Source organism: Coffea arabica, chromosome 8c (assembly GCF_036785885.1).
Source record: "Coffea arabica cultivar ET-39 chromosome 8c, Coffea Arabica ET-39 HiFi, whole genome shotgun sequence".
NCBI classification, from domain to species: domain Eukaryota; kingdom Viridiplantae; phylum Streptophyta; class Magnoliopsida; order Gentianales; family Rubiaceae; genus Coffea; species Coffea arabica.
This window is the reverse complement of record NC_092325.1, coordinates 36,551,983-36,572,150: the sequence shown is the minus strand read 5'-3', so window position 1 is coordinate 36,572,150 and position 20,168 is coordinate 36,551,983. Positions and strand designations below refer to the sequence as shown.

The following is a 20,168-nucleotide window of genomic DNA, read 5'->3' as shown; positions in this document are numbered from 1 at the left end:
AACGTTGCCGATAATCAAGCTTGTACAAATTCATTGATTTACAGAAAGCTGAAAGAACAAACTAAGAAATTGAAATTGAACCAAGAGAACTATTATACTGACTTTTGGATATAATTTTTTATTTTTAGATGATAACGATGTGCTTCTGATAGTATCGGTGAACATGAACTTTGCCATCCCATCTAAACTTGCAGCTAAAATTAGAGATGTTAAAATGAGTGACTCAAAATGGATATAATTAAGAAATGGACAAGTCATAATTAAATAATAGATATAATTGAGTCAACTCATTTATATTCATTTAATAAATGGATCAAAATGAGCCAACTCATTTACACCCATTTAATAAATGATTATGGACATACACGATTACCCATTTATGATTCACTCGAAATTTTACTTTTTAAAAATATTTTTGCATGTTGTTTGACAAAAAATAATGTCATTTTATTATTATTAGATTGGTAGAAAATTTAAATTTATGTGCTTATAATACCCACTAAATATTGAGTTTAAATGCATAATTATTTTATACGAATATAAATGGGTAAGTCGAGTTAACTCATTACCCACTAATTACATGAGTTTAATTGGATATTCATTTAGACTCATTCAAAATTCATTGCATACGCAAGTTCACTTATTAGTGGATGGATTTAAGTGGGTCGACATAATTAATTTGTGATTGACAACTCTATCAAGAATGCAGAATGCAGAATCTTTTCTTTCTTTTTTTCCAAATAAAACAGAATGCAGAATCTTTGCTGAGCAAGCCTGCAAATAGATTTATTCAAAGTCCTAGAACATGATGAAATTTGACAGTTGGCAACAAATAAGTGTTCAAGCATCCATTTAGACTTGGTACAATTATATTTTGTGTAGTTTTTTCCTGTCATTGTACATGTTCAAAGTTTTATATTTTATTTTATGTTAAATATTTTATTCATATACACTACTTTTATTTCAAATATAATAATAATATAATATAATTTTACATTAAGTAACATATAGAGTATAACAACTGGATCGAATCGTACTAAACTCCAATTGCACCGGATCCTCTCTTCACTGGCACTTATTTTAAGTTCTAACTTTGCCAATGTGCCAGAAACATGCGTTGTTCTAGGCAAGCTTATCAACAAAATGAACCTAATTGGTACTTGGCAGTTGGCATTCCATTTAATATGATGAAATTTGATAATTGGCAATAAACAAGTACTCAATTATTTGTCACCCACAGAGGTTGGCTGGCATTAACTGGAAAAAAGAAGGAAAAAGGGTACTCAATTATTTTTTGAGACTAATTTCGGTTTGCACCCTCCAAATTGTAATTAATTCTCAGTTTGCACCTGAAGTGCTAGCCACTAGCTATCTGGGATGAAGGTGTCGTCTTGGACGCTTATAGCGACGAACTGTAGAGCGTTCGTGATAACTTCTTGCTGCCACAACAAGGCCAAATTTTATAGTGACACTTTCACCATAAACTCTCATTGTTAATAGTGGCACCATGCACCTATTAATTTGGAAGCTAAACTTTTTGCTGTACACCTCTAAAAAATTATTAGCGGTTTTCAATTTGCACCCCCAATTTTAATATTTGGACGTGATGAACATTCTAACTTTGTTTTAAATTAGTATAATAGATCTTGAAAATGATGAAACGCCCCTTGAAATTTGAGTCTCAAATGTAGCACATGGCAGATTATACCATAATTTTGTTTGACAATTGTGAAAGTGGTATGAGTTGGTGGGTGAAGATATATTAAAGCTTACTCGAATTACTACTATTTCCCATAGAGAGATAAATACCCCAAAGATCCCCTGAACTTTCGCAGAACTTCTAATTGAATCTTAAAAAGTTCTTTTAGGTTCTCAAACTTAGTTATTACTGCTAATTGGGCTTTGGGACAATCATAAAAATTTAAATTTGAGTTCAAACCCCAAGATTTATCTCAAGTCACAATTATTCCCCAGTTTTCTTAGGTTGCGTTTGGATCGAGGAAATCGACAAGAGATTTGAAATCATCTTAAAATCCTCTAGTTGTTTACATCATTTGGGAGGTATTTGAATTTATAAATTATCAATTATTCTAATATTTAAAATATATTTTAATAGTTGATAGATTATAACCCAAATCCCTATTGAGCAATCTAAACTACTAGAGCGATTTGCATGGATTCCATATCCTTCATCAAAATCCTCAATCGAAACGAAGTTATATATCTATGTGCATCATTCTAGTTTATTGGTATATTAGTTATGTTCGTTTTGTATTCTTTATAGAATTTGGATAGTAAACCTGGCACATATAAAAGTGATTGGTGGAATAGTGATTGAGCATTTACTTAAAGGATTGAATTCACTTTGCCTAAAACCATATTGAAATTATGTGGATATATGCAAAGTTATAAGGGGGGTTAAGAGGATACTTGTACAAATCATAAGAAGGTCAAGTGGATATTACAATTTCATTATATGCTTGTTTAGAGCACATATAGGTCAATCACCATAATCAGAGGTTCTTGACAGGGGTCGAGCCTGTGCAATAATAAATACCTGCTCAAATAAAATACAAATTCTGTATATAGCGGTAAGCAGGGTCGAATCCACAGGGACTGGGGATAATTTAATTTCTTCTCAAGTTCCAGATATGGGGGGTTTTTGAAAATGAGAGTAACTAAATTACTTGGAATAAATTAAAATAAAATAAAGTAACTACAACTCAAATAACTAATTATCACAATAACAATAAAAATGGATGAACTCTAGCCAAGAGACAACTTCGGAGATGGTTCACTTAATTCGATCACAGATGCAAGGATTATTCCAGTTACTATCTGATAAATTAGTTATAGTTGTCATACACGCGATAAACAACCAACTCTTCCTCAATTTGTCGATAGCCAAGGTACGACCGTTGACTATTTCTCTAATCAGGAAATAACCCTAGGTACGACCATAGAAGTTCAATTCCCTAATTGCATGAATAATTAGAAGAGCCTAATTCTAACCAATCAACACGCTACGAGGGTCTCTTTAAGTTAGCCTGTCTATCTCCCTGACACAAACCCAATCATGCCAGTTGCCACCAGTTTAGGACAATTAAACAATTACGGATTTAACTCCCCTAATTGGCTTCAGGTTATTGAATTAATCTAGAATCCGGGCCCTGGATAATCGAATAACAAAACAACCATATGAACATAAAGCAGAAGATAGACAAATACCAGTGAATAATGAAAATAAATAAAAACTAATTCGATCTCACAAATTTAGTAGAACCAAATCCTCCGTTGTTCTTAACTAGACAAACTTAGCCACGCCTCATGAGAAAATCTTCAAGTAATTCCAATGAGGTCCAGGCCATCAAAAGAGCCAAGCAAGAAACAAAGCTAAAAAACCACGCTAAAAGCTAAAGGTAAAAACTATTTATTCCCCCGCGTTCTCTGTACGTTTTCTCCTTTGTAAAGCCAACAATGACTAAAGCCTTCTGGTGGTCCCCACGGATTAGGAGTCCAAGAGCAAAAAGAATTGGAGCTCTACCGCATTCCCCCTTTTCCAAGCCTCTGTACGTTTCTCACTTAAAGACCAAAGGAAAGTGACTAATGCTCCCGTGGTCCCCGCCGAATTAGGAACAAAAGCCACCTCTGTACGTTTGTTTCTTATTTTGAAGTCCAAAAGATGACTTATGCTTCATATTCGTGGTCCCCACGCAATTGAGAAAAGAGTCCATCCCTTGTAGTTCTCCAAAGTCCTCCTTTTTAGTACATTTCAGTTCCACTCCTTGAAATTAAGTCCAAATACCAAATATAAGTAAATATTAATAATTAAAACAATATTTGGCAAGGACAAAGGGGAAATTAATAATAAAATAACCAACAATTAACACCCTATCAATTCCCCCCACACCTAAATCATGCGTGCCCTTAAGCATGAGAACAGCAATTGAATATCAAAATTTGACAATGGCTATTGCTCCAACTACCGTATTGCCAAGATACCCAGAAAAACATACATCAAGCATCACAGGTCAAGATCAGAGAAAACTATCCCGGTTAGCTTCCCAACCACCAACTTCTCCAACTTAAAACAAACTAATCTAAGAAGAAGGAATGGTTGCTCACATTTACCAGTAAATGGTCCAACTATTAACCAAAATCTCGACATTAAGATCACAAACCGGCAAGCTGACTTGTTCACATACTAACACAATCTATATTTTATTTTTTCCTTTTTGCTTCTTTTTTTTTTTTTTTTTTTTGAGTAACGAAAGACTTAGTCTATAGCCCTTAGAGCCTTTTGACGCGAACTCCAACATTTGTCAGATGGAGGAACCCGGTTACTCAGCTCCAATCGCTACGGGACCACGCACTCATAGTAACTACTACCTTTTGACGCCAGAATCGACACTTTAGGTGAAGATCCCCGGTTACTCAGTAGTAACCCCTAGCGGAGTACAGTCAACTCTTATTTACAACCATATAGCACGATGTCTAAAAACAACACAAGAATAACAGCAGCCAGCCGCAAATTTTTAGACATGGAGAATTAAAATTAATAAATGGACCAATTCACATGAAAAATGCCAACAATCATTCCTTATGCCTAGAAAAGTTAACCAAAAATTGGAAAAGTTAAGCAAGTATTGATATTCACCAAAGAGATGTTCCTGAACTCAACCACATCAACCTGATATCCTTTTATTACTAAAATTCGGCAATAGCAGAATTTAGAGACAACAATCCAGTATCAAACTTGGTATTCATATGAAGACTGACCACTAGAAAAAGAAAAGAAAAGAAAACAAACGAAAAAAGAGATAAATATCAAACTAAAACAAAGGAAAAACACCTAAAAATCAAAAACTGGAAATACTAGCACCCTAAAAATCGAAAACTGGAAATACTAGCACCCTAAAAATCGAAAACTGGAAATACTAGCACCCAAATTGACCCTATTCCCCCCACACCTAATTCACACATTGCCCTCAATGTGATAAACTAATAGCAAAAGGAAGGAGAAGGGCAACGGTACTTCCCTGAAGTTGTCAGAACAAGGGTGGGTCGGGCGGAGTGCTGCCGAATTCTGCACCATGTTATGCAAGTCGACGTCACTGTGGGTCATCCGAGTCTCTAGTCTCTCAACTCGCATCTGGAACTGGTGCCATTCGTGGCTTCACCATGAACTCTAAATATCACTCTAAGCAACAAGAGACTACCATTGCCAACAAATAATGGAAGCCGAAAATTCAAAGCAATAACAATTTTTAAAGCCATCCCAATGAGCAAAATGCACAATTCAACCTCCCATAGATTAAACCAGACCCCAACACTTATAGCAAATGCAATCAATAAATACTCATGGACCCCATGTAGTCAAATTCAGAATTAAGGCCGTCCAAAGTGCAACAACTGCTCCAAAGAGCTTAGTAAAGGAAACCAAAAGGATAAAATGCTCCTGAGCAAGGCAAGTAGAGGTAACCACTTCAATAAGCAAATTTAAGCGTAACAGGCACCTCTTAATTTAACCAACAGCCGCAGCAAATTACCCACAACTCGACACAAATTATACAATTTAGACACAAATGGACCCAAAACCGTAACAACTGTCTCCAATTGGACAGTTAAATATCCAATTCAACCTGCTAAATTAGCAATTGACCACAGAAATTGGCAATTCCAGCAACCACAGTTCAGGATTCGAAAAACAATTTAAGCACTAAGGATCAAAAGAAAACTGTAAGCAACGATGCAACCAGTACCACTGGTGTATACACAGGGAGGATTTAAATCAAACAGCAGTAACTCAATAAATATCAGAAAATATCCCCACGTATGGCAGCAATCAAACCCAATTCCACTCAAAATCTCAACAAATATCTCCAATGGACAGTCTTACACAACTTAACCAACTGAAATTAGCAAATGTCCCCAAGAAACTGACAAAACAAGCAATAGTAGTTCAAAATTTGGACTACAACTAAATCAAAATGTTGTTTCAGTTTTCAATCAGGTAGCCAACCAAATAGAATCAATAAATGTAGACAAAATACCCAACCAGTACCACTGGTGTATTCCACAGAAAAGAATTAACTCAAATGCCAATCCAAACGACTGAGGAACCCTAAAGGCTAGAAAAGTACCCTAACAACAGAGCAAATTGAATGAATATGCACTGGGTCTCCAATTCAGTCAAAACAAGATGAAGGGGCATAACAGCCACACACTATACCAGAACACAATACCAACAAAGCAACAGATTACGGCCAGGGGACACAATTCTATCAAAAAGTGCCCCAGACTCAATGGAAATAGCAAACACCCACACTACCCCCAGAAAATGCCTCAAAGCACTGCCTGCTGTTTTCCAACAAGAAGCCCAAATAATGGCACAAAAGTTCACAATTCAAGGTCCAGAATAAGAGGTTGGAGGGAGAAATTGCAATACCTCCACCTGTCAATTTGGACAGGTGGGAATGGCGTGAGCAGCAGAGCAGCGGCGGTGAAGAGGTTGGCGGTGGGTTGAGGGCAAAGTGGTGCGAGCTGGCGGCAGAGAGAGGAACGGCCAAGAGAGAGCTTCGGGCTGATGGATCTGGTGGACAGTAGCAGCGGGTGATGGTCGTGGCAGGGAGAGCTAGCTGGCGACCAACGTGCAAAGGAGAGCTTGTGGTGGTCCGTGAGGTGGAGCTCGAGCGGGTAGCCGCTGGTGGCGCACGAGGTTGACCGCGGGTGGAGGAAAGAGGGGAGAGCAGTGGCGCTGACCAGCGATGGGGAGAGAGTGAGATCGGGAGAGGCGCGGCTGAGGAGGAGTGAGAGGCTTCGTGCGGCGCGCGGCTGTGGCGTGGCTGTGGACAGTCGCGCGGCTGGGGCCGGCAGACAGCAGCGGCGGAGTGGCGAGCTGAGGCGGCGACGCTCAAGCAAGTGCTGGGCTGGTGGTGGCCGCGAGCGCAGGAGGAGCTGCGCGCGAGGGATTAGGTGAGAGTGGAGGAGAGGCGCGGCGTCGATGGGTCAGACTGGTGGCGGCGGGAGCTGGGGTTGTCGGGTGAAGAAGAAAAGAAAAGAAGAAGAAGAAGGAAGCGGGGAAGAAGAGGAAGAAAAGGGAAAGAAAGGAAAGAAAGAAAAGAAAAAGAAAGAAAGAAAAAAAAACAAAGAAAGAAAGAAAGAAAAAGAAAAAAAAAAAGAAGAACAAGAAAAGAGAAAAGGGGAATTGTTTTTTTTTTTTTTTTTTTTTTTTGTAAAAACTTACGCTAATGTAAATCGTCCTAATTGGAAATTGCTGAATTTTTTTTTTTGTAATAATAAAATTTTTAAATTTTTTTTTTTTTTTTTTACAAAGAAACCCAGTCTTAGGCGTGGGCACGCCTAACCGCTATGGAGTCCGCAGATCCTGAGCGAAAATTTCCTGCCAATTTCCTGCCACCAATTTCCTGCCACCAAGCAACAAATCACTAAATGCAACTAACACTTAACAAAAACTCCAAAAACATAAGAGAACTAAAATAAAGAGCCTTGGGTTGCCTCCCAAGCAGCGCCTTTCTTTAATGTCTTTGGCTAGACATGCTATGCTTGTTCACGGAGGATAAAATCGTGTAGCTCGCTTCAGTGCTTCATCTTCTATGTAATCCTGATAGCCCTCGTAAATGGAGTAATTCTTGACCACCCGAGCTACGGTCTTCCATGGATTAGTAGATGGCTCCAAACAAACAAGTGATGATCTTAAATCTTCACCCACTCCTCCATCACGAGCACTTATTGGTTCGAAATATTTTGCCATCATGACTCTTAACTTATTCCTGGCATGAAATTCAAAATCGTCTGGTATAATAAAATCAATCTCACTAACAGGAATTAAAAAATAAGAGTCAGGAAAATATTGATCAAGGAATGGAGGAGATGTCACCGCATTTGGTGATTGTTCACTGGATTCATTCACTTGAACCATTTGATGTTGGGGTCTCAATTTTTGCTCTTCAACTTTCTTTTCAACTGCATCTTTAGATTCTTCTTCTTGAGACTCTTGCAGTACCATGTCATTTGTCAGAATAATTGCACTCTCATCTTCCTCATGGTCGATAATAGTCGGTGAGGGCAATTCTTCATAAACTGGAGAAATCAATTTGCTCGTTTTAAATGCCCATTCACGCCTTGCTTCTTTCATCTCTTCACTCATCCTTTGTGTCTCCTGTTGAATTCGAGATACATTAGCAGCTAGTAATTCTATCATCTCTTCAAGAGACATACCTGACACGGATGATGGTTGTTGAGACCCTTGCTGTTGAAAATTCATTGGCTGCTGAAAATTCATTGGCCCTGTTGTATAATCATAACTGGAGTTATCCCACCATCCTTGATCATACCCGTTTGGATTAGAGTTATACCACGTTTGAGACCAGGGTGACAAATCTCCATAACTATTGAGTGGGACACTCAGATTATCTTGATACTCGGGGCACATACTGGTTGAATGATCCCTGGCATAACAAATTTTACAGGTTGCAGCAGCCATTCTTTTTCTAATAGAGTTTACTGCCTCTGCATGTGCGAACTTAGCAAAAAAACTAGTCTCATCACCTTCCCCGGAAACAAAATCCAGTCCATCACCAAAATACGGAGTGTTAGAAGCCATAAACTATATAGAAAAAAAAATAAGAGAAAAATAAATAAAAAAATAAAAACAAGATGAACTCAAAAAGAAACAAATTAATCTGGCACCAGTCCCCGGCAACGGCGCCAAAAATTGACAGGGGTCGAGCCTGTGCAATAATAAATACCTGCTCAAATAAAATACAAATTCTGTATATAGCGGTAAGCAGGGTCGAATCCACAGGGATTGGGGATAATTTAATTTCTTCTCAAGTTCCAGATATGGGGGGTTTTTGAAAATGAGAGTAACTAAATTACTTGGAATAAATTAAAATAAAATAAAGTAACTACAACTCAAATAACTAATTATCACAATAACAATAAAAATGGATGAACTCTAGCCAAGAGACAACTTCGGAGATGGTTCACTTAATTCGATCACAGATGCAAGGATTATTCCAGTTACTATCTGATAAATTAGTTATAGTTGTCATACACGCGATAAACAACCAACTCTTCCTCAATTTGTCGATAGCCAAGGTACGACCGTTGACTATTTCTCTAATCAGGAAATAACCCTAGGTACGACCATAGAAGTTCAATTCCCTAATTGCATGAATAATTAGAAGAGCCTAATTCTAACCAATCAACACGCTACGAGGGTCTCTTTAAGTTAGCCTGTCTATCTCCCTGACACAAACCCAATCATGCCAGTTGCCACCAGTTTAGGACAATTAAACAATTACGGATTTAACTCCCCTAATTGGCTTCAGGTTATTGAATTAATCTAGAATCCGGGCCCTGGATAATCGAATAACAAAACAACCATATGAACATAAAGCAGAAGATAGACAAATACCAGTGAATAATGAAAATAAATAAAAATTAATTCGATCTCACAAATTTAGTAGAACCAAATCCTCCGTTGTTCTTGACTAGACAAACTTAGCCACGCCTCATGAGAAAATCTTCAAGTAATTCCAATGAGGTCCAGGCCATCAAAAGAGCCAAGCAAGAAACAAAGCTAAAAAACCACGCTAAAAGCTAAAGGTAAAAACTATTTATTCCCCCGCGTTCTCTGTACGTTTTCTCCTTTGTAAAGCCAACAATGACTAAAGCCTTCTGGTGGTCCCCACGGATTAGGAGTCCAAGAGCAAAAAGAATTGGAGCTCTACCGCATTCCCCCTTTTCCAAGCCTCTGTACGTTTCTCACTTAAAGACCAAAGGAAAGTGACTAATGCTCCCGTGGTCCCCGCCGAATTAGGAACAAAAGCCACCTCTGTACGTTTGTTTCTTATTTTGAAGTCCAAAAGATGACTTATGCTTCATATTCGTGGTCCCCACGCAATTGAGAAAAGAGTCCATCCCTTGTAGTTCTCCAAAGTCCTCCTTTTTAGTACATTTCAGTTCCACTCCTTGAAATTAAGTCCAAATACCAAATATAAGTAAATATTAATAATTAAAACAATATTTGGCAAGGACAAAGGGGAAATTAATAATAAAATAACCAACAATTAACACCCTATCAGTTCTTTACATCCATTTTCCTATGTACATAAAATCACAGAATTTTCTATATATTTTGAAATGTTAGAAAGGTCATATAGTAATATGCAAAATATAAGGGGTTTATCAGTAATTTACCCTTAAAAAATTGAATAGCAACACTTTGTGAACACTGCAGGCTATAGTGAGTTTGTTTATCATGATTTTTAAATAGTTAATTTAATATGATTCCTTGAATAATACTCAAGTGGTGAGCTTCAGGGTAAAGAGATGTGAATGCTTTACTTTAACAGCTTGTCGATAAAATAGTTCAATAGAAAAAAAAAATCACAATAGGCAAATGGTTGTATTGATTTTTTAGATCCGGTGTATCTATTAATTTCAAATTTATATATATTTGTGTCATGTTTGTTAGCTGTATTTTTTGTCATAAGTGCAAATTTATTTAATGAAATAATTTTTTCTATCAAAAAAGAATGGAGAAGCTACATGGATTAACTTTAATTTTATGTTTCATTGCGCAATTTGAATAAATCTTGGTCGAAGAATTTTCTTAGGCGACTTCCCCCCAAAAAAAAAAAAAGGAAAAGGGAAAAAAAACTAGATGCAATCTGCTAAACATTCATCAAATTCATTTTTCACAATGTGTATCATAACAAATTTTGGTCGATTGAGTTAAACTTATATAAAAAAATTGGCCTAGTTTGCATAAGTAGGCTACTAACTTTTGGATTTAGGCGAAAACTTTGCCCAAATTTCAATTCATGTTTCTCGAAGATTAATTGATGGTCAATATCAAATAAAGACCTTCCTATTTGTAATACAAAACTCGTATACTTGCAAGTACATGAAGTGCGATTGAGGGATCATAACTAGGTGGAAAGCTACAATGGTGGAGGCGAATATCTTTTTCAGATTTTAAAAGTCACAGTGAAGATCTTGAAGTACAATGATTGTTGGGAAAACCCACTGTTTGATTGGGAAATCCAAAACAGATTTCCTATCATTTTACATTATAAAATTACCATAGACTGGTGTCAACTTCTCAACAAGTTCAAGTTTTGTCTCGTTTAATTTGAGAAGTTGATTCTATATCGACTATGTGAGCCCGATTATTTGATAATTTTGGGATGATTGAAAAATTGGTAGATATTGAATGTGTAATTTTGTAGAGTCCGACGGACAAAAGTCAACTCTAAATCACAATATTACTAAACGATAGACATAAATATAAAAATTTCTAAAATCAAATCAAGAAGGTGAGTTATCTTGTAATTTCTTTTTGTCACTTGAGTTGTATCTAGCTTGGTAATTATTGATTGAGAAAGAAAATGAAATGCAGGAGGGAGACTAAATCTAACCTTCAATGTGAATCTAATAAATAAACAGAGTAAATCTTATACACACTCACAACATATATATTATCATCATTGGATCTATGACACGTGTAAAAGTTAAATTTTAAATTCAAATCTTGCATAATTATTATCCATCTATTCAACGTTGATTATTTATACACTGTCGGTATATGAAATATGTGTAGACGGCACATTTATGAAAAGTCCATATCAAGCAAAACTACTCACAGCCGACAGACTCTGGGAAGAACAAAATACCTAGTCACAAACAGTTATTTGGGTATGCGAAACTTGGATTCCTGGAATGAAAGGCGACATACGATTGAGGGATCTTCCAAGTTACATAAGAACAACTGTGGCAGATGATTTAATGTTCAATTTATCATTGGAGAAGTTAAGAATATCGCCAGAGGTTCAGCTGTCGTCTTAAATACTTTTTATGACTTCGAGCACAGTTCTCTTGATGCCCTTTCTGCAATGTATCCTCACGTTTATAGCACCAGTCCCTTACAACTAATGCTTAATCAAATTCATGACGAAAGCCTCACATCCATCAGTTCAGATCTCTGGAGAGAAGAACCAGGTTGTATCGAATGGCTCAATGATAAAGATCCAAAGTCAGTGGTGTATGTGAACTTTGGCAGCATCACAGTGATAACTGCTCACCAGCTAATAGAGGTTGCTTGGGGACTTGCAAACAGCAAGAAATCATTCCTGTGGATTATAAGACCTGATATGGTTGCTGGTGATGATGCAGCCGTCTTGCCACTAGAATTTCTGACCAAAACTAAAGAAAGAGGCAAGCTGGAGCTCACCAGAACAAGTTCTAAATCATCCTGTAATTGTAGGGTTCTTAACACATTGCGGATGGAACTCGACTTTAGAAAGTATTTGTGTAGGCGTACCCGTTATCTGCTGGCCCTTTTCCTCGTAGAAGCAGACCAACTGCAGGTATAGCTGCGCGGAGTGGGAAATGGAGATCAACAATGATGTGCAGAGAGGCGAAGTAGAGGTTTTTGTGAGAGAACTGATGGATGGTGAGAAGGGACAAAAGATGAGGAACAAGGCTTTGGACTGGAAGAACAAAGGTGAAGCAGCTGCAGGACCAAACGGACAGTCTTACCAGAATTTGGACCAACTTATCAAGGACTTGCTTCTCCCTATATTGTCCAAATAACTAATAACCTGCAGGACAAGGTGGAAGTTCCTTGAATTTGATTTTAATGTGTGAAAAAAAAAAAGGATAAAAGTTGAGTTCATAATAATGTTCAAAAGAAATCTTGATGGACAAAGATTGAATAGTTGTTTTTAGGGTTAATCATACTTCACCCTCGAGCTTTGTGTGGATGGTCATAGTTTACCACATTGAACGTTAAAAGTATATACATTGTGCCTTGAAGAAATTCTTATACTTCTATTATTTTTTCTTTAAAAAAAAAAAAGCACCATTCACCTTCTACTTTAAGCTAATAATTCTTCTTGTGCAATAACTAGTTAACAACCTCTCAATCGTATTTCCATAAAAGTCATTTTACTGTCCAAGTATGACAGTAACTTTTAAAAGATGAGCATTGCAGCTTATAAATTACAATAAACATATCGGTCTGCATTTGCTTTGTCTTCCAGGATGACCTTGGCATCCTTATAATTGACACTAAATTCATATTTCAAAGTGATCTAGCACTGGCTTACCATCCAACCGCTTTGATGTGAAAATCGAGAGGTATTCAGAAGCATGAATTTCTCGATAAATTGGAGGGCTTTTGTCCGAGAGAAGCTCCTTCAATGGTCCAAAGGCTTTAGAACTTTGGTTAAACAAACAGGCTGCTGCTGATACTCTCGGATTATCTCATTTAGCTAACACCCTGTGCTTCACGCTCTTGAATATACATGTCCGTAAGCCCTTGATGTCGTTGCTAATAAGTTGCCAAAATTTAAAAAAAAAAAAAAAAAAAAGTGAAACATCAAATTTCTTGTTAATATACATGCCCGTAAGCCCTTGATGTTTCATTAAATATTTTGTACATTCTTGAGCTTTCATTCTTACAAGTAAATCCCCTAGCATTTTATTTTTAACTAAATCAAAATCCGCCTTTCTTTTGTTTGCCCCTTTGAAATTCGTCCCTGGTCGTAATTCAACAAAAAAAAAAACTGAAATTTAAAGGCCAAGTGTTTTGGATAAGTAAATTTAAAGCCTAAGGGTGCATTCGATAAAACTGAAATTTGAAATCTGAAATCTAAAGTCTGAATCTATTAAATTATTGAATTGTTAAATATTAAATCTAATACATTTGACTGCATATCACATTCAGTGGTGATAAGTGAATAGCTTATCACTTAATTTTGGAAGCAAGTTTTGCTTAAGAAATTCAGTGCCACTTAATTAATTCAGATGTTCAATTTTTCGTTATTAAACGGTCTGAATATACTAAGATTTAAATCCATTAAATTTAAATACTGAACTGAGTTATCAAACACAACGTAAATTGTAATCTGAAAAAACTTTGAATGCTTCTAATAGAATCTATTCTTAAATCTTGGATATAATGATTCTTAAATAAGAGGGAATTTTGAATATTTGAGCAATGAGAACTAGAGTTTCTTAAAGAAATCATGAGTTTTCTGAAGTAACTTGCTTCAAATCTTTTCCAATTTCTCATAATCTAGAAATAACAACTATTATTTAATGTGAAAGTATCAAAATATTCTACTAATCATTTGAATAACATTTTCATAAAAGGCAGTAGTTGCAAAAATTTGCAGGATAGATTATTTTTGACTAATTTATGGGATTAAAAAGTATAACAACAAAAAGGTAAAAATACATGTTCTCTAAACTTAAAGATGTATGGCTTATAATTTTTCCTTTTCAGGTTGCGTAATTAATTTCAATAGTCCATCAACTTTTCTCCATGGTCTTATTTGGTCCCAGAACAAGTGTTTATGACGTCCCTCAACTTGTAAGTGGAGTTCTAAATGGTGTCTTCCAAGTCTCACGTAGGGGTGCCAAACGGGTCGGATTTGGACTCGGACCTGACCCAAATTCGATAATTTTTTTCAAATTTGGATTGAAAAATAATTTCGATACCCGAATCCGAACCCATTTACTCTAACAAAAAACAGATCGGATACGAAATATAGAATTCCGACCCGTATTCGACTAGGATCCGAACAATATATTAATAATTGTAAATTGTAAATATTTCTAAATACATCCTTTTTCCAAATTAACAATTTAGTAATGACTTTTGTAAATTGATTTGTGGTTAGTTTTGGATTGACTATTGCGAGTGATTTGTAATTTAGTTTTGTAATTTAATTTGTTTAAGTTTGGAGATTGGATTTGTGATTGATTTTGAAATATTTAAATTTAAATCCTTTAGACCCGGACCCGACTCTGAAACTCTAAGATCAAGACCCGTCGGGTATACGGGTAGAGTCCGGATCTATTACGTAAAAACGATTTCGGGTCCGGGTCCGGGTCTGAAATTTTCAATTCTGACCCGAATTCGACCTGTTGACATCCCTAGTCCCAAGTCCCAGACAAAACTATGTAGCTATCCCTAATTAACAAATTAGTTTATGAAGGAAAAGTCAACATTATCTTTTTTATGCTTTAATTCTGTTTTCTTGCAAAATAGCACCATTCACCTTCTACTTTATGCAAAGAATTTTTTTTTTCTTCAATGTATCTCTTAGATATTTCTAGCAAATGGTAGTGGGCATTAGTTAATGAACGGTTAGGTTCAAAATTAAGTGATTTTTTAAGAAAATTTAAAAAATCTAGTGAGAACTAGACCTAGCAAACAAATGGGCTAACCATTAGACCCCCCTTTTTCATTTTGGGAAAGAAAATACAAGAAAGCAGAAATGGTCCAATCGAAGCTAATAAAAAAGGATTTTTCTAACCATTTTGTATTGTTTAAAATTGAAAAATTAAAAAGTTCATAAAATTAGCAGAAATAATTCAAAATGGATATCTACACTCAAAATAAATAAGAAAATTAAAAAGAATTACAAACTTGATTGTGTATATTTTATTCCTAGTCAACTGGAACTATCATAGACGTCTAGGATAATTTTAACAATTAAGGGCTTCTTCTCACTTGTATAAAGACACTTTACCATAACTTCTTTTAAGATTAAAAGCCATTTTAAATTATTTTCAACTATTTTTAGTTTTTAAATATTGATTATCTTAAGCTTAAAGGAGCTTAAAAATCAAATAGACCAGCATTTAGCTTTTGAAACCATATCAAACGAAAAAGTTTTACTTTTGAGTTCGTTCAATAAATTTTCAATATTGAGCTTTAAGAAAAGCAAAAGCTGACAACCAATTTTATAACGCATGCGATGAAAAAAAACGGTTCCAATATTTTTGGGTCCAATAGTAGTTCAGTGAAACAAAAGGAATATAGATATAATTACAAACCTTTCTCAGGGCGTCTAAACCCAAATTTATAAGGAATTGAGGACCAAAACACAAAATAGAATCAAAACTTCATACGACGTCGCTTAACTGTTCATCATCATTTGATTTCCCTTGCCTTTTCCCTTTCCCTTTCTCTTCCCCTTCTTCCGTTGCAGTGCTGCCGCAGGCCCTGAACAAGAGCTCCATTCTTTGGCCTTTGCCCTTTTCTTCTCTGATATTTCCATTAAAACCTCCCCGAATTATCATTCCTAAATAGACCAAATAAATTAATAAAATTATAAATAAAAATGGGGGCTGGGAGAGAAGTAGCAATTTCCTTGGATGGAGTGAGGGACAAGAATATAATGCAGCTGAAGAAGCTCAATACTGCCCTTTTCCCAGTCCGTTACAACAAAAAATACTATGCTGATGCTCTTGCCTCCGGCGAATTCACCAAGCTTGGTACAATTTCTCTTCTGGGTTTTTCAATTTATTATCTGGGTTTTTTTTTTTTTGGCTTCCCGGTTGTGTGCATAAAGTTTCAAATTTTTTTTCCAGTTTTATTATCTGGTTATCTGTAGTTGGCTTATTCCATTTTTTTTACGTGCACTAAAATGGTAAAAATGGTAGTAACTCAATTTGAATCTTACGGATTGGTGTCTTTTAATATGACCCTTTTTTCAAATGACTGCTTTTGTTCCTATCCTCTCCAATCACTTAAACGTTTTCATTTGAGGTTGTTAGGTCCAAGAAGCTGGAGATGGAAATGGAAACTCATCCTCTTTATGTTTTTACTTTTGATTTTATCAGTTAGTCTGTTTGATATGAATTTGCAGTTGTACGAAATCTGTCTTGCTAGTGGTTTTGTTTTTCTGATGTGTTTGACTTGTGCTTTAGCATTTTGGAGTTGATGGCGTAATTGAAGTAATTGGAGGAGGCTAAATGTTCATTATAGTAATCAAGGATTTTCATACGTTTCAAAGTTGAATTCAGTGTTATGGACATTAAATGATAAAAGGTCACCTTCTCTTGTTAGGTCTTAGATTACTGTGATAAAAGATCACTTTATTGTGATAAAATGTTCTAACTCTTATAGCATTTGGTGGTTGTATTTGCCTTGAATACTCTAGTATTTCCCTGAATTTTATTATATCTGTGTGATCTGACATACTTGGATGTATAAACCTTAGCATATTGCATTGTGTTTAAGAGGGACCGATGATAACCTCTTGTTGGGATCTGTATGAGATTAATTAACCTATATTCTTTTCCAGTTTTTATATGATAGCTCTATCAAATGACTTATACCTTTCGCCTTTATTCTAGAAGTGATGTTTTTGTTGTGCCCAACTTCATGTTTCATCTCAAGTTTGTTCTGGGTTTTTAAGAAAATAGTAGTGTGTAGGATGCATAATATGGAGGCAATAGAAACATAAAAAGATGTTTAGGAGATCAGGTAACTGCAGCACTGGAAGGCAAAACTTTTTTGATTTAGAGGAAATCCACTATCATCAGGTTTAAGTACAAGTGACTATCACAATACATAACTTAACAGAATACTTTATAGGTCATACTTTGTGTTTGTTGAAGAGTTACATATAGGTCATGCCTATCTTGCTAGGCCTGTTGCTTTTTGCTGCCTTTTAACAAAATAAAGGTAAAAACAAAAGTAATTGAATGCACCATTATGGATAGGTCGGGCAAGTACGGATTCTCTGAGGAGATAAATCAACATGTTTCTGCAATGAATCATACTGTGTGTTTGTTAAAGAGTAACATCTAGGTCATGCCTATCTTGCTAGGCCTGTTGCTCTTTACTGCCTTTCAACAAAATAAAGGTAATCACAAAAGTAATTGAATGCACCATTATGGATAGCTTGGGTAAGTACGGATTCTTTGAGGAGATAAATCAACATGTTTCTGCAATGTAACTCAAATGATGAAAGAACATTTACCGAACCTAAAATAGAATCCTTGCATCACAATGTAAAACATGGGCAAAAGCTATCCAGAGAAAGTAGTAGTAGCCGTAGCAGTAGCAGTTGGGTCTTAAGGAAGAAAGAGCAACCCTCTGAAAGGCAAATTCAATAAGATGGTTCTCTGCAGCTGCAGGAAGTCATCCAACAAAGTCCCAAGATTCCCATGATCAACATTCTATCAATACACGTCATCATCCTCCAGTTATGTGCTTAGTCAGCTCTTGCTCTTCATGGGTCATTCCTCCTCTTCTTTTACTTGTGTGAATTTGGTGGACTTAGTATGGAACAAACTGCTTCATTATGCATATTAAGACAGAAAGAAATTCTTGATGTAAAAGTAATTTGAGGCTCATTACTACAGTAACACCATTGATCCATCGGGAGATATTCCAAAATTCATCATCATAAATGTCATAATGGAGTGTTTCAATTATCTCACGCATAAAGTGCTCCAATTACCCTGACTCGGGAAGACGCATGGACTTCTTTTAAGGCATGGGGTAAATTCTGAGACGTTGATGGACAGACATATCCCTGCGTCTCTTTTGCTGGATACCTCACTGATTTTTTAAACATAAAACAATAAAATTGGTGGGGTTGAAGTGACACAACGAAGGTGGGTGATTTTCTTTCCTGAAAGTAACTATAGCACATCGGTTATAGATTAAGTACTCTAAAAGCCGAATTTTGTAGGTTCAAATTACAGAGAAAGAAATTCTAGTAAGTTTAGTGTTACTTATCCCTGGTTTAATCTTGTCTCTCATTCTTGTTAAATGGAATCTTCAGTATTGAGGAAAGCATAAGACAATGTGAACATGTCTTATAACACCTTAGGTAAACAATTTTTCACTTGGAATTTTACATGGTTTTTGTGCTTCACCCAGCATACTACAGTGATATCTGTGTTGGTTCAATTGCATGTCGGAAAGAGAAGAAGGAAGGAGGTGCTGATTGTGTATACATAATGACTTTAGGTGTTTTGGCACCATATCGTGGTTTGGGTATTGGTAAGTGATTTTTCATTTTTTTCTTTTATTAAGTAGATCTACCTTAACAGCCTACCTTCACTTTTAAATTATCTTAAACTGTTATTTGCTTAGCTAATGTGGATATTGGATTTGTGTAGGTACCAAGCTTTTGAAGCATGTGCTGGACCTATGTACCAAGGAGAATATTGGTGAGATTTTCTTGCATGTGCAGACCAACAATGAAGATGCCATCAAGTTTTATAAGAAGTTTGGGTTTGAAATTACAGATACCATCCAAAACTACTATACAAATATTACACCACCAGACTGTTATGTTGTTACCAAGTTCTTCACTCAGACAAAGAAGTAACATCTCAGAGCAATTTTTCAATGAGACTGCATCTCAGGCTTTGTTGTGATCAAGTTTTGACATTTTAGATTTAACGCCCGAGGATTGTAATTCATTCATCATCTATGCTCAGAACAGATCCGTTTAAGTGAATGCATTTCTTATTTTGATGTTATAGGAGAGCAAAACTTTTGAAACCATTAGCAGGAAGGATTTTGTGTACCAGAAAAATCCAGTGATCAAGATACCATAATGTAGTTGCCTTGAAATTGAAGTTATACGATAGCTTTGAATTATCCAAAACCTTCTTTTCTACTTGCGAGTTATGATGATATCTGAAAGCCAATAGGCCAGAGTTATCTTTTCAGGAGCTGAATTGGGGCTAAATTTTGTCATGTTATTGTTAGACGTAAAAATGAATTTACTTTTGGTAACCCTAGCAGACGTGAAATTGAATTTTCTTGCGCTAATATCTGAAGGCTTTTCTGGGTAATAATCATAACAGCTTTGCCGGCGTTTACACCCCAAGTTGTCATTGCAAAGAAATATATCGACGCAAACTCATGCCAGGCAACAAAATCCTCCAACTTTATGTGGTAGGCTAAGCAAAATTTGAAGTTTTCCATCTTCATTCCATTTTCTACCTAAAATAATACCCCTCATTTAAGACACTCAGTCCCCAATGATTGAACCTCATGACCCAAGCTCTTCAACAATCTTTGGACAGAAAACAACAGTGAGCAATCGAAGCTTGTCAATGGTGGGAGAAGACCAGAGTTTGGGACACACCCCCAAACTCTACCAAGCCCCTAAACTATCTTAAAACAAGATCTGAAAAGGAGAAAAGTAAGTATGAATGTCAACAATTTAGAACCAAGGCCCCGGTACACCCCAGTCAAAAAGAATGTTTTTTGGGCGGACATGCGAAAATATAATGCTGCCTGGTAGTTATTATCTCGCAAATGCTTGACACCATAATTTCCTGTTTCTGAGAATATAGAACCATCAATAAGT

The 20,168-nt window shown here is 36.0% G+C and overlaps 2 protein-coding genes across 2 annotated transcripts; both read left to right on the top strand.

Annotated features, from left to right (window-relative positions):
• Positions 1 to 11,963: 11,963 nt before the first annotated feature.
• On the top strand, positions 11,964 to 12,624 carry LOC113706050 (UDP-glycosyltransferase 85A8-like). Its single transcript, XM_027227944.2, has 2 exons — positions 11,964 to 12,334; positions 12,399 to 12,624. Exons 1-2 carry the CDS (start codon positions 11,964 to 11,966, stop codon positions 12,622 to 12,624), a joined length of 597 nt encoding a protein of 198 aa, XP_027083745.2.
• A 3,371-nt stretch (positions 12,625 to 15,995) lies between these two features.
• On the top strand, positions 15,996 to 19,457 carry LOC113705375 (uncharacterized). Its single transcript, XM_027227213.2, has 3 exons — positions 15,996 to 16,320; positions 18,722 to 18,844; positions 18,964 to 19,457. The coding sequence occupies exons 1-3, from the start codon at positions 16,167 to 16,169 to the stop codon at positions 19,173 to 19,175; spliced, it is 489 nt and encodes a 162-aa protein (XP_027083014.1). The 5' UTR covers positions 15,996 to 16,166; the 3' UTR covers positions 19,176 to 19,457.
• The last annotated feature ends 711 nt before the right edge of the window (positions 19,458 to 20,168 follow it).